At 40.4% G+C, this 15,058-nt stretch overlaps 1 protein-coding gene across 7 annotated transcripts in view; it reads right to left on the reverse strand.

Moving 5' to 3' along the window:
• Positions 1-7,333: 7,333 nt before the first annotated feature.
• LOC139366558 (glycine receptor, alpha 1) overlaps positions 7,334-15,058 on the reverse strand; it is a 96,633-nt gene continuing 88,908 nt past the window's right edge. For 4 of the 7 annotated variants that reach the window (XM_071104183.1, XM_071104184.1, XM_071104180.1 and 1 more), the window contains one exon: positions 7,426-11,837. In XM_071104183.1, the coding sequence (XP_070960284.1) occupies positions 11,520-11,837 (318 nt within the window). In that variant the 3' untranslated portion in view covers positions 7,426-11,519. Of the gene's footprint in view, positions 11,838-15,058 lie in introns of all 7 variants that reach the window. The other 3 variants (XM_071104186.1, XM_071104185.1, XM_071104182.1) reach the window with 1 other exon arrangement.

The raw sequence follows: 15,058 nt of genomic DNA on the forward strand, positions 1-15,058 counted from the left end.
GTAATTGAATAGGTCAACCTACACTATATATACAGTGCCTTGCGAAAGTATTCGGCCCCCTTGAACTTTGCGACCTTTTGCCACATTTCAGGCTTCAAACATAAAGATGTAGAACTGTATTTTTTTGTGAAGAATCAACAAGTGGGACACAATCATGAAGTGGAACGACATTTATTGGATATTTCAAACTTTTTTTAACAAATCAAAAACTGAAAAATTGGGCGTGCAAAATTATTCAGCCCCTTTACTTTCAGTGTGGTACTACCTGAACTTAGGTTGAAACAGGGTGGTACTACCTGAACTTAGGTTGAAACAGGGTGGTACTACCTGAACGTAGGTTGAAACAGGGTGGTACTACCTGAACTTAGGTTCAGGGTGGCTACAGTGTGCTCTAATGAATACACCCCCAGCAAAGGGTCCTGAAGATTTCCTCACTAACAAGGACAAGGTCTTCCAGCAGGTGGCCAGATACTGTGTTCATTAGTATTCATGATGTGGAGGAGGATGCAACGTAACCTCTCAGGGTGTATCGGTCGTATCCTATTTGGCACCCCCACCCTGTGACCCACATGGGCTGAGAATATCCTGCTACAGCTGGCAACAACCCTCTGAGCATAAGGCCCTCCAGCTGGACAAACCCTTCCCAAAATGGCATCTTATTCCCTACATAGTGCACTACTTTTTGACCAGGGTCTATGGGAATAGGACGCCATTTGAGACACACACACACACACACACAGGAATGCAGTCAAGCAAACACAAACACAAACACGTTGGAGGCAATCAAGACTCTCATTAAGACTGTTTGAATCTATTAGCATTCACATCCTGGCGTGGGAAGAAGTGTAAAAGGCTTCATTATCATGGGGCGAAATCACAAAGGGTTAGTCATCACCATCAACACAACAAAAACAGATTACTTATTTTAGGGAGCATTTGCAGGGTCACAAAAAAAATGCTAATGCTCTGATTTCAAACACTGTGAAACAAATGTCTGTCAAAGCCTTCATGTTTCACTGGCTTCAGGCCCCGGGGTGGTTTTCAGTGTCAGCTGTAATGTCATTCCAACGAGTCCCCCTGTAGTATACTGCTTCTGCAGCGAGGTGGTCTGGGAGAGGGGGTGGGGGATGGGCAGTGAGTTGTTACCCACTCACATGAACAAGGGCAGAGGAGTCAGAGCTATGACAATGTCCCAAAAGACACCTTATTCCCTATATAGTGCACTACTATTTCCCATAGCCCTATGGGGTAAGTAGTGCACTTGAATAGGAAATAGGCTGCCATTTAGGGCGTATGATTGAGCCCAGTCCTTTAATGGGTCATCATCATCCAACAGCTAAAAATATCACATTACAGTGGAGGAAGTTCAGGCATTTAGAATCAAATGTGAAGTGGAGCGTTATCGTGAAGTGACGACATGACGTGCCCATGTACCTTCAAAATTATTCGGCAATAATAATTTATTGAAAAATATTGTTTCCATCATGTCGCAATAAAGAAGGCTCGACCAAAAGAAAAATCCACCCCTGTCGAACAGATAAAAATGCATCCTATATCTGACGTTTCCATTACACATATCGCAAGATTTTTTTTGTTGCGACATCGCTTTTGTAAAAAAAAAAAAAAACCTTGGTTAATGGAAACCTGCGCTTGTGTGTTTAGGAGAAGGAAGTTCAGTCAGTCACTGTGTGTGGTGAGATTTTGTTTTACATCATAACTTAATATGTTTATTGGAGGTAGGTAGATTAGAGAGAGCTCGTTTATGAGCTGTGCGTGATGACGCATAAACAATAATTTTGCGGTTAAATTACATTTTACTGATTTAAATATACCATTTAATGGCTTTTTCAATTCTACTGATGGTTTTGTCACAAAAACGGTTGTGTTATTTAGAAAACGTGCCCACTCTGGTATTGCTATGTGCGCTCTAACCAACAGCTCGCAGACACAGTGCGGGTTGACTACCTGCATTATGGCATTATGACATTATTATGGGTAAGAGCGATATGTGTTTTATTTGTCAAATGGCAGCCAAGCGTCATCATGTCACCAGAATATGATATTTAAGCATCATCATGTCACCAGAAAAAAATATATATATTTTTGATGAGCATCAAGCTCATAGTGTGCACATTCACCACCCTGTGAAGTTCATAATCATTTATTTAATCTGTAGCATAATAAACAGCATGTTTTCCCGATTAATATTGGGAGGACCACACAACACATCATTGCGTGACTCCAAGTTTACTTCAATATGATGTTTATTATATAAATATCTGGAGATAAAGGCGTTTCCAACGCATTTTTTTCGCACAATTAATTTTATCTACACAAAAATATGTGAAAAAATGATGAACAAATTGACTGTCGGCAGTTATAAAATTGTACTGGCATATCCTGTTTCCATTAGCCATGTCGTGACGTTTTTCATGCATCAGATAATTCACCCACATGAAATGGTTGGATGGAAACATGTTTATAGAGGCCATATTAAGACAGACAGCCCATTTATGATATTTTTTCCTCACATGGGTCTTTTGACCTATCACATCAAATCTTTTCACACCAGATCTTCATCAGGGCTGATCTGATTAGTCAAAAATACCAATTAGTGAAAAGGGCTGTCTAAATGCATCCAGAGTGCTTCTTATTGGATTGCTAGGCACATCACCATCAGACCCTTTGCATTCATTGGGCTATCAGAGAGAAACTGACATCCTTCACATTGTATTTTGGTATTTCATTTGGATCCCATTTTTGGTATGTGGTATTTTATTAGGATTCCCATTAGCTGTTGTAAAAGCAGAAGCTACTCTTCCTGGGGTCCACTCAAAACATGAAACATAATACAGAATCATGCGTGTAATATAGATAGATGCTGTTCACTTGAAACCTATAGGGAGGCTTTGCACTAATGAGCTTTGTGTTTACATGATTTTCAATTACGATGTATAATATTTAATTTCACAGAAATATCTACTCTCTAAACCTGTAAAAAAAAAAAGTACTAAACAGATCAGTGTTTAATCAATGCATTTTGAATAATGTCTGTGGTCGTATAGCATACTGTCTGTGTTCAGAATGCATACTGTCTGTGTTCAGAATGCATACTGTCTGTGTTCAGAATGTATACTCTGTGTTTCCTATAGCATACTGTCTGTGTTCAGAATGCATACTGTCTGTGTTCAGAATGCATACTGTCTGTGTTCAGAATGCATACTGTCTGTGTTCAGAATGCATACTGTCTGTGTTCAGAATGCATACTGTCTGTGTTCAGAATGCATACTGTCTGTGTTCATATAGCATACTGTCTGTGTTCATATAGCATACTGTCTGTGTTCAGAATGCATACTGTCTGTGTTCAGAATGCATATTGTCTGTGTTCATATAGCATATTGTCTGTGTTCATATAGCATATTGTCTGTGTTCATATAGCATACCCTCTGTGTTCAGTATACATTCTGATCTCTATTTCTAGAGTTTCATTATCTCTAGGGTCTCCCTCCCTAGGGTCCCTCTCTCTAGGGTCTCCCTCCCTAGGGTCCCTCTCTTTAGGGTCTTCCTCTCTAGGGTTCCCCTCTCTAGGGTGTCCCTCTCTAGGTTCCCTCTTTCTAAGGTCTCCCTCTCTAGGTTCTCTTTCTCTAGGGTCTCCCACTCTACGGTCTTCCTCTCTAGGATTTCCCTCTGTAGGATCCCCTCTCAAGTGTCCCCCTCGTTAGGGTCTCCCTCTCTAGGTTCCCTTTCTCTAGGGTCTCGCTCTCTAGGTTCCCTCGCTTGGGTCTCCCTCTCTAGGTTCTCTCACTCTAGGGTCTCCCTCTCTAGGGTCTCCCTCTCTAGGTTCCCTTTCTCTAGGGTCTCCCTCTCTAGGTTCCCTCTCTTGGGTCTCCCTCTCTAGGGTCTCTCACTCTATGGCCTCCCTCCCTAGGTTCCCCTCTCTAGGGTCTCTCACTCTACGGTCTCCCTTTCTAGGGTCTCCCTGTCTAGGGTTTCCCTCTCTAGGGTCTATCTCTTTAGGGACTCTCTCTCTAGGTTTCCCCTCTCTAGGGTCTCCTTCTCTAGGGTTTCCCTCTCTAGGTTCCCTCTCTCTAGGGTATACCTCTTTAGGATCTCCCTCTCTAGGTTTCCCCTCTCTAGGGTCTCCCAATCTACGATCTCCCTCTCTTGGGTCTCCCTCTCTAGGTTCCCTATCTCTAGGGTCTCCCTCTCTAGCGTCCCCCTCTCTAGGTTCCCTCTCTCTAGGTTCCCTCTCTTGGGTCTCCCTCTCCAGGGTTTCCCACTTTACGGTCTCCCTCTCTAGGGTTTCCCTCTGTAGTGTCTCTCTCTCTAGGGTCTCTCTCTCTAGGGTTTCCCTCTGTAGTGTCTCCCTCTCAAGGGTCCCCCTCTCTATGGTCTCCCTCTCTAGGTTCCCTCTCTCTGGGGTTTCCCTCTAAAGGGTCTCCCTCTTTAGGGTCTCCCTCTCTAGGGTCTCTCTCTCTAGGGTCTCCCTCTCTAGGGTCTCCCACTCTAGGGTATCCCACTCTACGGTCTCCCCTCTGGGGTCTCCCTCTCTAGGGTATCTCTCTCTAGGGTCTCTCTCTCTCTAGGGTCTCTCTCTCTAGGTTCCCTCTCTTGGGTCTCCCTCTCCAGGGTCTCCCACTTTACGGTCTCCCTCTCTAGGGTTTCCCTCTATAGTGTCTCCCTCTCTCAAGGGTCCCCTCTCTATGATCTCCCTCTCTAGGTTCCCTCTCTCTGGGGTTTCCCTCTCAAGGGTCTCCCTCTCTAGGGTCTCCCTCTCTAGGGTCTCCCACTCTAGGGTCTCCCACTCTAGGGTCTCCCTCTCTGGGGTCTCCCTCTCTAGGGTCTCTCTCTCTAGGGTCTCCCTCTCTAGGGTCTCACACTCTACGGTCTCCCTCTCTAGGGTCTCTCTCTCTAGGGTCTCTCTCTCTCTAGGGTCTCTCTCTCTCTAGGGTCTCTCTCTCTAGGGTCTCCCTCTCTAGGGTCTCCGTCTCTCTAGGTTTCCCCTCTCTTGGGTCTCCCACTCCAAGGTCTCCTTCACTAGGTTCTCCCTCTCTATGGTCTCCCTCTCTAGATTCCCTCTCTCTAGGTTCTCCCTCTCTATGGTCTCCCTCTCTAGATTCCCTCTCTCTAGGTTCTCCCTCTCTATGGTCTCCCTCTCTCTAGGTTCTCCCTCTCTATGGTCTCCCTCTCTCTAGGTTCTCCCTCTCTATGGTCTCCCTCTCTAGATTCTCTCTCTCTAGGTTCTCCCTCTCTATGGTCTCCCTCTCTAGATTCTCTCTCTCTAGGTTCTCCCTCTCTATGGTCTCCCTCTATAGTGTCTCCCTCTCTATGGTCTCCCTCTCTCTAGGTTCTCCCTCTCTATGGTCTCCCTCTCTAGATTCTCTCTCTCTAGGTTCTCCCTCTCTATGGTCTCCCTCTATAGTGTCTCCCTCTCTATGGTCTCCCTCTCTATGGTCTCCCTCTATAAGTCAGAAAACACTATGTCTTACATTCCATATACATCTGTAGGTCTACAGTATATTGGGCTCCTTGACTGAGGAATTCATTAATACATTTCTGCACCTGGTGAACCACCCACAGCCAATCAACCAACTGTCATCTGACACAATTAACAGCTGTGTGTGTGTGGTGTGTGTTTGTGAGCTTGTCATCTAACACAATTAACAGCTCAGTCAACTGCAGGTGGATGTAAGTATCGAGGCCCTAAGCAGAAACATGGCTGAAACATGGCAGGAACGTGGCAGGAACATGGCAGGCACCTGGCAGGAACGTGGCAGGAATGTGACAGGAACGTGGCAGGAACATGGCAGGAACGTGGCAGGAACGTGACAGGAACGTGGAAGGAACGTGGCAGGAACATGATGTGCGTACGCATGGGGGAGGAATTTTTTTTTTTTGGAGCATCGGGGCACATTGTGGTCACATGATATTCTCACTGGTCCCACTCCCATTCACAAGGAGGCTAGAGCAAAGTGTATTCTAAGTTTTGTCATTTCATTTCGTGAAAGCAACGAAGAGTCACATTACCTCGCTAGTCATCATGTTTTGGTCACATGATAACAAAAAAGTTCATGTCTAGCTAGTTGGCTACAGCATTTGGCTACCATTTCACAACAGCCTGGAGTCACTATAGACCAAAAAGCAGGAAGTAGGGGTGCTGAGGGTACTGCAGCACCCCCTGATAAATCAGAATTTTAAAATATATATATAAGTATATAGATATACACTACTGTTCAATAGTTTAGGATCACTTAGAAATGTCCTTGTTTTTGAAAGAAAAGCACGAAAAGCATGCTCCAGATACTCAACTAGTCTAAAGAAGGCCAGTTTTATTGCTTATTTAATCAGAACAACAGTTTTCAGCTGTGCTAACATAATTGCAAAAAGGTTTTTGGAACACAGGAGTGATGGTTGCTGATAATGGGCCTCTGTAGCCTATTTTGATATTCCATTAAAAAACAGTAGTGTATATATATATATTTTTTTTAAATAAAATTAGTGCACTGTGCCTTTATTACTCCTGTATGAGCGGACCAAAATTGTCGTTAGCAGCGCTGGGAGAAAAAAATCTCTCAGCTTCTTGTCATTTTTGCTAGATATCTGGCCTTCCAGAATCACAACAGCACACGGACCTTTGCCCCATTGAAGCGTGTGCATAATTTTCGTGATGTTGTCAGCTAATCCGTCTATACTTGTAAACAAAATACCGTTTTGGGTGGATTCTTGATGTTTGGTTTACTGTTTGAACAGTTGCTGAGATTACATTTGGTTATCAATGAAAAATAGACCGCTTTGATGAATAGCCTATATAGCCTATAGATCAAATCAAGGAACGCAGTGACAACACTGCCCCCACGGATGCGGAAGGAACGCCGGAGGAGCCGTTCCTTTTGTGGCGAAAGACGACATTGAAACACTGCTACTGTACCTTCCATCTCCGTTGTGTGCAAATTTACCTTTAGGCCACTGAATCTTAGGAATATGATCTTACAAATGGTAATAATGACAATTTGTATTTTTTTATATTTTTTTAAATGAGTAGCATTTATATAACATGTTTTTAAAAGTCAATTATAGCAAGCCTAATCCAATCATAAAGGAAGAGAGAAATAATTGTCTCCTCAAGGGCTTTTTGCTAGTTAACGATAGAATGAATACAACAACCTACGGACATAATTTTTGGTTGACATTTCAAAAAATATTTTTTTATGATTATACACAGATACTTGAGCTGTGGAACAGATCCTTGAGCTGTGGAACAGATCCTTGAGCTGTGTAAACAGAAAGCAATAGTCCAACTCTTGACAATTAAAAAAAAAAGAGGTCAAAGAGATTTTTTGTTCAGAAAACCTTTAATTGTAATTAGAATTACTTATAATGACATATTTCAATAAATATTTAGTTATATACAGTTACAGCAGAAATTGTACATTCCTTTTTTTTCTTCAAATTGCTAACATTTTTGTACAAGCCAAAAATATCTGCCATCGTGTTTATATTCATGCAAAATATTCAGTGTTTTCACATTTTAATCAAATAAAAAAAAAAGGATTTGCTGAACTTTTTTCCTTCTTCTGAAGTGCACTCTTGGATTATTATCATAACTGTAATTAGCAAATTAAGATGTGCACTTTGTGCCAATACACAATATTTAAGCAAGTAAAACTAAATTAAGGCCATTCCAACTTGTGTGCTAAAAATGAATAAAAATACATAAATAGAAACGTTTCCATTTTTGTGTACAGTTCAGTTCATGACTGGTTATTTGTGTCCATCTCTATCACTGGGTGGTGAGTGCATCACCACAACCAGGGCATCTGATATATTAAAAAGACAATAAACAGAATCAAACAGCTGTTGTTATCAGCAATTACTAACAAATCATAACATGCTAGTTGAATTTCATACTTTTAAAATGTTCATATTGCACTGTCCTATATGCCAAATATTATATGAACTTCCTTCATTGTCAATAATATTTGACATTATTATAGGTCAGGTTGATATGAAGGGGAGGAAGTCCTATTTGTTCAATGAAAGGTTTCCCCATCAGTGAACATTCCTACCACTTCCATACTTTGAACATTGATCTGCTGAGCAATTAAGTTAAACATACAATTCTTGTTGTAGAATGTGTCAGTGTTCTAGAATACATTAGACCTTGTTGAAGTTGTCTATTCAGAGCATTAAGTGTCATTTCCATCTTGAATAACATAATAAACAAAGTAAGCCTTGTCCGAGCCCCTGCCCCTTGTCCCGTAGGGCAGGAGCCTATCAGGGTCAGGGTAAATTCCAGAAATTCAATTCCAATTCAATTCTTTCTGCCTATTCATTTCCCATGTATTCAATTCTAATTCCAGCTCGATTCTGAATTGAATTAAAATTCAATTTAAATTGGAATTGACCCCAACCCTGGAGCCTATCTCCTGTTTCTGTAGCATGAGGCAGCTTGATGTACAAGTACACGCCCTGGACAGGTCGCTAGTAATAATGCACCTTAATAAGCAATTGGTTACAGTAAATCCATATAGCATTGTCCCAAGTGCAGTGATCCTTCGCATGGTCAGGGCATAGAGTTCAATCCATAACTATTGAATGGATGAGTGAATATCATGGTGGTTGAGTGGAGGTACATGATATGACTAGTTCCTAGTTTGTTGCATATTCAACACTGGATAGCATTTTATTTAATGGGTAGTTTTGTCTGAGGAAGTCAAAACTGAGGAAAGATTAATGGTCAAATTCTGTACTGAAGTATTACAGCCAACAAATAAATACTGTATCTATCAACAAATCATTCAGCGCTTTCAAAACATATTGATTACTGTGCTGATATTTTAAAAGGCCCTTTATGTTTTAACCCTATTCTAACAATGAACTTTTATAAATGCATAGTTTTGGGTAAAGCATAACATTATAAATTACATAAGTATGCCCATGTAGAAAAGTTAATTTTCTGGGATAAAATAACACTAATGCAAAAACATAGACCTTCAAATCAATTTACCCACATGGACTGTGTCTGTTAAAAACACACATATCTTTTGACAAATACTGCCTCAACCGGAAGGTAAATATGAATTTAAGAAATAATTGACCGAAATGTAAAATATTGTTATAATCTCTTGTGCAAGTCCATCAAGCCTCAAACATCAAACTACCTCAAACTATCATTAACACATTCGAAAAAATCTATGACCTGTTAAAGTAATGGATTACACTTTTCACGAAGAAGAAGAAAACAGGGATGAAGAAGCAGAGAAAACGTTTCATATCAAAATATATATAATATTGTTAATTGAATAGCATCATATTCCCACAAAAAGAAATGGAAGCACTTTATCCACACACTGGGAAGTCAATGGAAAGAACTGAATCAATCTAAGTTACGACAACAAAACCTAAACAATATCCTGAACCAGTGCATAATATGGTGTGCAAAGGTGTTCTGGCATCTTTCCCCTTATGTCGTCATATTCAAAACCGAACCAGGAAGGCAATGATCATAGGTTAACAAAACACTTATTTGGTTTGGAATAAAAACCAAGTAGAGGAAAATAACATTTGGCATTAAAGTTAAATGCAAAAAAACTCACTCGACCAGTGTTTATTTCCACTGTGTCCGAGTCTCCCATCCATGACAATGTGTCGCAGGCCATACTTCCTGCGGTAGCAGTAGTGTAGTCTTTATTTCTGGGGCTTGGTGACAGCACTTTAGGCTAGCTAAACAATGTCCCAGAGGTGGGGCTACAGAGAGCAGAGAGTCTTAAATATGCAATATGAAAAGCCACTGTAGCTTGGCCCGTTTGTAGTTGAATGTAAATGCGTGGAGAATGATGGGCCTAGGAGGAGGGTGAATAGTTTACATTATGCTTAAGGGTGTAGATCTGAAGGCCTCGTGTGTGTTGGTATGTATGTCCACCTTTGGAAAGATGAGCACTGTGATCTGTGATGTCTTAAATTAAAAAAACTTGATGGCTCACAAGTTCAAAAAGATTCATGATAATGTTTTTGTAAATGGTAAAGCTAATTTAAAAAAATAATTGCATATATTAATTATTGCATAGAAAAGCCTGGTGAGAAGTAATGGATTTCAGTATCTTAAATCAAGACTAGTTGAATGAATGCATTAATCAATCAGTTTCACAGTATACTGTAGTATTGTGAACTATAACATGTACTGCATTACACACCAATGAGAACATTGTGCCGATCGTTGTTGTTAAAGTATCACACTATTTTCCATGATTTTGAGTGAATATCTTTTAGGCCTATTTAGTAAATGATGATAATAATGCATATGTTTTTTTTTTAGCTACATTATTAATGTGTGTAAATATATTAATGGTAATAATTGTTAAGGTACAGTAGGTGTTTTCTTGTTTTAATCTTAACTCACTACATTTTTCTCCATTGCCTGCTGGGTATCTTACCGAAACTGGGTAATAAACTATGAAAAATAACGAAACAAATGTTAACAGTACAGCTTCAATGAAATGAGTAGGAAGAATTAGGATTAAATTATTATTTTTTTTTCCAGTGTAGATTCACTTTTAATGAATCCTATTTTGATTTAAGTACCAAATCCTTTAAAAAAAAAGCACATGGATAAATGAATGAATGAATGCAACAATGAGGATATGTGAATGATGGCAAATGTCCCTTTAGAATTTAGAGTTCCCAAGAAGAGCTTGAGCTGATTACAGCAACATGATATATACTTGGCACTAAAATTAAAAACGATATGCAATTGAGAAATAAAGTTAAGGGCAGACAGAGGAACACGTTGACCACAGCGGTTAGAAACAATAGAATATTATTTTGACTCATCAAGTTTCCTTCATATAGTTGACAGCAGCATCAACCACATGAAATGTCAGTTTTTCGTTGAGGGCTCAGGGAGCGTTGATAAGTGCTTGCAACACACATTGAAGCTAATTGAGATATATAGGACACACGATCCTTGCGACACTTTATTAACGGAAACACTAAAATCGTCTTAGTATCCTTTTAAAAATCCATCCCTTGTGTTCCATCCAGACATCTGCCTTTCGAGAGAAATAACAGTTTTTAAATATATGATAGATATATACTATATTACAGTGCTGTATGTTTCCCAACTTCTTCTTCTTCTTCTTCTTCTTTAGAATGCAGTGTCTGTCTTCTTTGAGTTGCGAAAATAAAACGAACACTTCTTAGAAGAACACCTCTTTCTTTCTAAATTCTCAGTTATCATAAATTCCCCGATGTATCGGTAAAAGTCGTAACATTTATTGATTTATCGTTTTGTAAATATTTTGCCACATTCATATATCATGCATTTTACTGCATTGCTATTGCACTGGTCCGGATTATTCAGGTTGAAAAGAGGGGGGAAAAAATAAAATAAAATAACAAATATTGATAAATTACCTTTTGCCAAGGCGATAGCCACCAAAAGCAAGTGAGCAAGTGAAGAGCGAGGAGTATTGGGTTTGGGAGAAGGATGGTGTGGTATTGAACTCTCTCTCTTCCCTTGCTTACGTCATCTGGTGTACATCCGTGCTTCGGATGATCTTGTATACGAGCCAGTAGAAAATATTAAAAATGAGGAAGACTAGCGGGAAAGCCACGCGAGAGACCGTGTCGATCCTCTTCGCGCGGCCGATGAAGAGCTTGCGCATCTCTTCCACCGTTTTCTCCTGAGGGCCGGCAGTGGCGGTCGGGGCGTTGTTGTTGTTCCCTTTGATGGCCATGCCGTCTTTGGCCTGCAGGCAGGCAGGGCCCATGCCATAGGCGGTGAAGCTGAACCGGCCCTCACCGCCCTCATCCTCCTGTAACACAGCCGAATATTCATTCTGTTAGGAATCAAAAAACACATTACACATTTGATATCCAGGCCTGCTCTCTCTCTGTATATCTCTTAAAGGCCCAAACCGTAAGTCGTAAAAACATATGTTGAAAATCATAGTGGGCATTCAAAGAAAAGGCTCTTAACTGGCTTAAATCATAGTGGGCCATTAAGGAAAAGGCTCTTAACAGACTTAAATCATAGTGGGCCTTCAAGGAAAAGGCTCTTAACAGACTTAAATCATAGTGGGCCATTAAGGAAAAGGCTCTTAACAGATTTCGTGAATTGAAAACACATATAATAGCTGTGAAAATCACAGTGGGCCTTTAAGTAATGCAGAGACATATTAACTAACATAATTAGGCACATATGGCCTTAAAAATCAAAGTCCAACATGATCCAGATACTATCTCATTAACCACTGATATGCATTGTGATAAATATGGATTGCATGGGTCGACGATTCACATTTTAGCTACGACATCACTCAAAATAACAAATATTGATAAATTGAGGCAAGGTTTGCACATGTTATAAAGGACACGCTATCTCACGTTATCTCGATATCATACTACGTAAATTGCATTTTCCTATTGACTGCAATTTCATTACAGGTAGCTGGCTAACACAATCCCTGCCTCCACAATACCTCATCACACACAAACAATCAGGGTCCCTTATCTGTCTTTGCTTGGTGTGAAAAATGTAAATGTCCTCCTGTCCTTGTCTAAAATACAAGCCTTAGTTTTCTAGGTTCCATTTGTAGCCTCCATGTCCTCCTTCTGTCCTTGTCTTTATACCTCCACAGTTATAACTGTTCATGTGTGTTGGGCTGAATGGATGAACACACACACACACACACACACACACACACACACACACACACACACACACACACACACACACACACACACACACACACACACACGCACACGCACACGCGCGCGAGGAGTGGAGACGGCGTTTCTCCTTCCTCCTCCATTTTGGATCTTCTCCTCCACTCCACTAACAGTGCCTGAGACATCTAATGCTGGCTACGCTGTGCGTCAACCTTCCCTTGTCCTTCAGTGGCGCTGGCCCACCATTTGTAAGTATTCATTCCTCCTGCCGTATGATTAATGTGTTGACTGGGGGACGTGATGTGGAGCAGTAAAGAGGGACGGTGGAGGATGGCGTCCCAAAATGGCATCCTATTCCCTACATAGTGCACTACTTTCGACTTAGGCCTATGGTCAAAAGTAGTGTACGATGTAGGGAATAGGATGTCATTTGAGACACATATTTTCACACCGCCCAGCCCAGGCTGTCTGATTCATTACCCCCTAATTCAACATTCCACCATTAAAGCAGTAAGCTGGGCAGAGACTCTTATTGTATGAAGGGGAGATAAATAGTGAGAGAGAGGAATGGTGCCCTTTGGGTTTGTGTATGGTGAGGGAGACAATGTATGGCTTGGAACGAAAGCAGTATCAGGCTCAACCCTCCCTCCCTCCTTTTGCATTTGCAAGTCAGAGAGAAAATCCCCAAACAAATCCAATTTTGATAAACCCCCATATCTATTGGGTGAAATACCACAGTGTGTCATCACAGCAGCAATATTTGTGACCTGTTGCCACAAGAAAAGGGCAACCAGTGAAGAACAAACACCATTGTAAATACAACCCATATTTATGTTTATTTATTTTCCCTTTTGTACTATTTGCACATCGTTAAAACACTGTATATAGCCATAATATGACATTTGAAATGTCTCTCTTCTTTTCCAACTTCTGTGTGTGTAATGTATACTGTCAAATTTTAATTGTTTATTCCACTTTTGTTAATTATCTATTTGACTTGCTATGGCAATGTAAACATATGTTTCCCATGCCAATAAAGCCCTTTGAATTGAGATTGAATTGAAAGAGAGGTGACCGGTTGGTTAGTTGTTTGGTGTCTAGTGAGACACAGAGAGAAGGACGTCTTGACTCCTCGATCCATCACATTATTTCCTCATGATAGATGCCTGTATATCTCTTAGTGTGTGGTGATGTGATTAATGGCTGAGATGAAAGAGAACCGTAAAGCCAACTAGTTGGAGGCTCCATCCTATGTTTTCTCTAAACATTTTGCCTTTGCGTGGGTCGCGGTGTCATGCAGCCTTGGAAAAAAAGGAAAATGCTGATTTGCACAAAGTCATTTTGGGAAGTGTCACGACTAACCATCATCACCTTCTCCTCGAGGAGTTGGTGCCTTGCCGTTCATTTTATGATTTCCCAAAGCAATTTAGCCCAATGCCAATACACGACCCTTTCCCAGTCATTCCAATTGGATTTTTTTTCATTCCTTTTTTAATATCGTGCTATCACTCTTTTACATTGAGGATTGGTATATTCATTATTAAAGGATCAGGTCACCTGAGAAGAATGTTGAAGTAGCAGTAATGTTAAGGGCTGGTTTCCCGGACACAAAGTCAAATAAAACAAATACCCGTCTAGTCTAGGACTGACTTCTAATAGAACAAATACCTGTCTAGTCTAGGACTGACTTCTAATAGAACAAATACCTGTCTAGTCTAGGACTGACTTCTAATAGAACAAATACCTGTCTAGTCTAGGACTGACTTCTAATAGAACAAATACCTGTCTAGTCTAGGACTGACTTCTAATAGAACAAATACCTGTCTAGTCTAGGACTGACTTCTAATAGAACAAATACCTGTCTAGTCTAGGACTGACTTCTAATAGAACAAATACCTGTCTAGTCTAGGACTGACTTCTAATAGAACAAATACCTGTCTAGTCTAGGACTGACTTCTAATAGAACAAATACCTGTCTAGTCTAGGACTGACTTCTAATAGAACAAATACCTGTCTAGTCTAGGACTGACTTCTAATAGAACAAATACCTGTCTAGTCTAGGACTGACTTCTAATAGAACAAATACCTGTCTAGTCTAGGACTGACTTCTAACAAAACAAATACCTGTCTAGTCTAGGACTGACTTCTTTGAACATGACCTTTTGCTTCACAGTTGCAACACAACTAAATTGTCTCTCTCACCGGTTCTGTACAGATTCTTGCCTCATAATGGCAGAAATTCTGGATTTTAGACATTTGTTAATATTAACCTGTTTAAAACTGTATTTCACAGTTGCAACATACCAAATAGTGTCGCAGAGTGTCCCTATCATCTTTACTACCAGTACTGCACTAGTTGTTACTTAAAAATGACATCAAACATGATTTT

Source organism: Oncorhynchus clarkii, chromosome 14, assembly GCF_045791955.1.
Source record: "Oncorhynchus clarkii lewisi isolate Uvic-CL-2024 chromosome 14, UVic_Ocla_1.0, whole genome shotgun sequence".
In the NCBI taxonomy this organism is placed as follows: domain Eukaryota; kingdom Metazoa; phylum Chordata; class Actinopteri; order Salmoniformes; family Salmonidae; genus Oncorhynchus; species Oncorhynchus clarkii.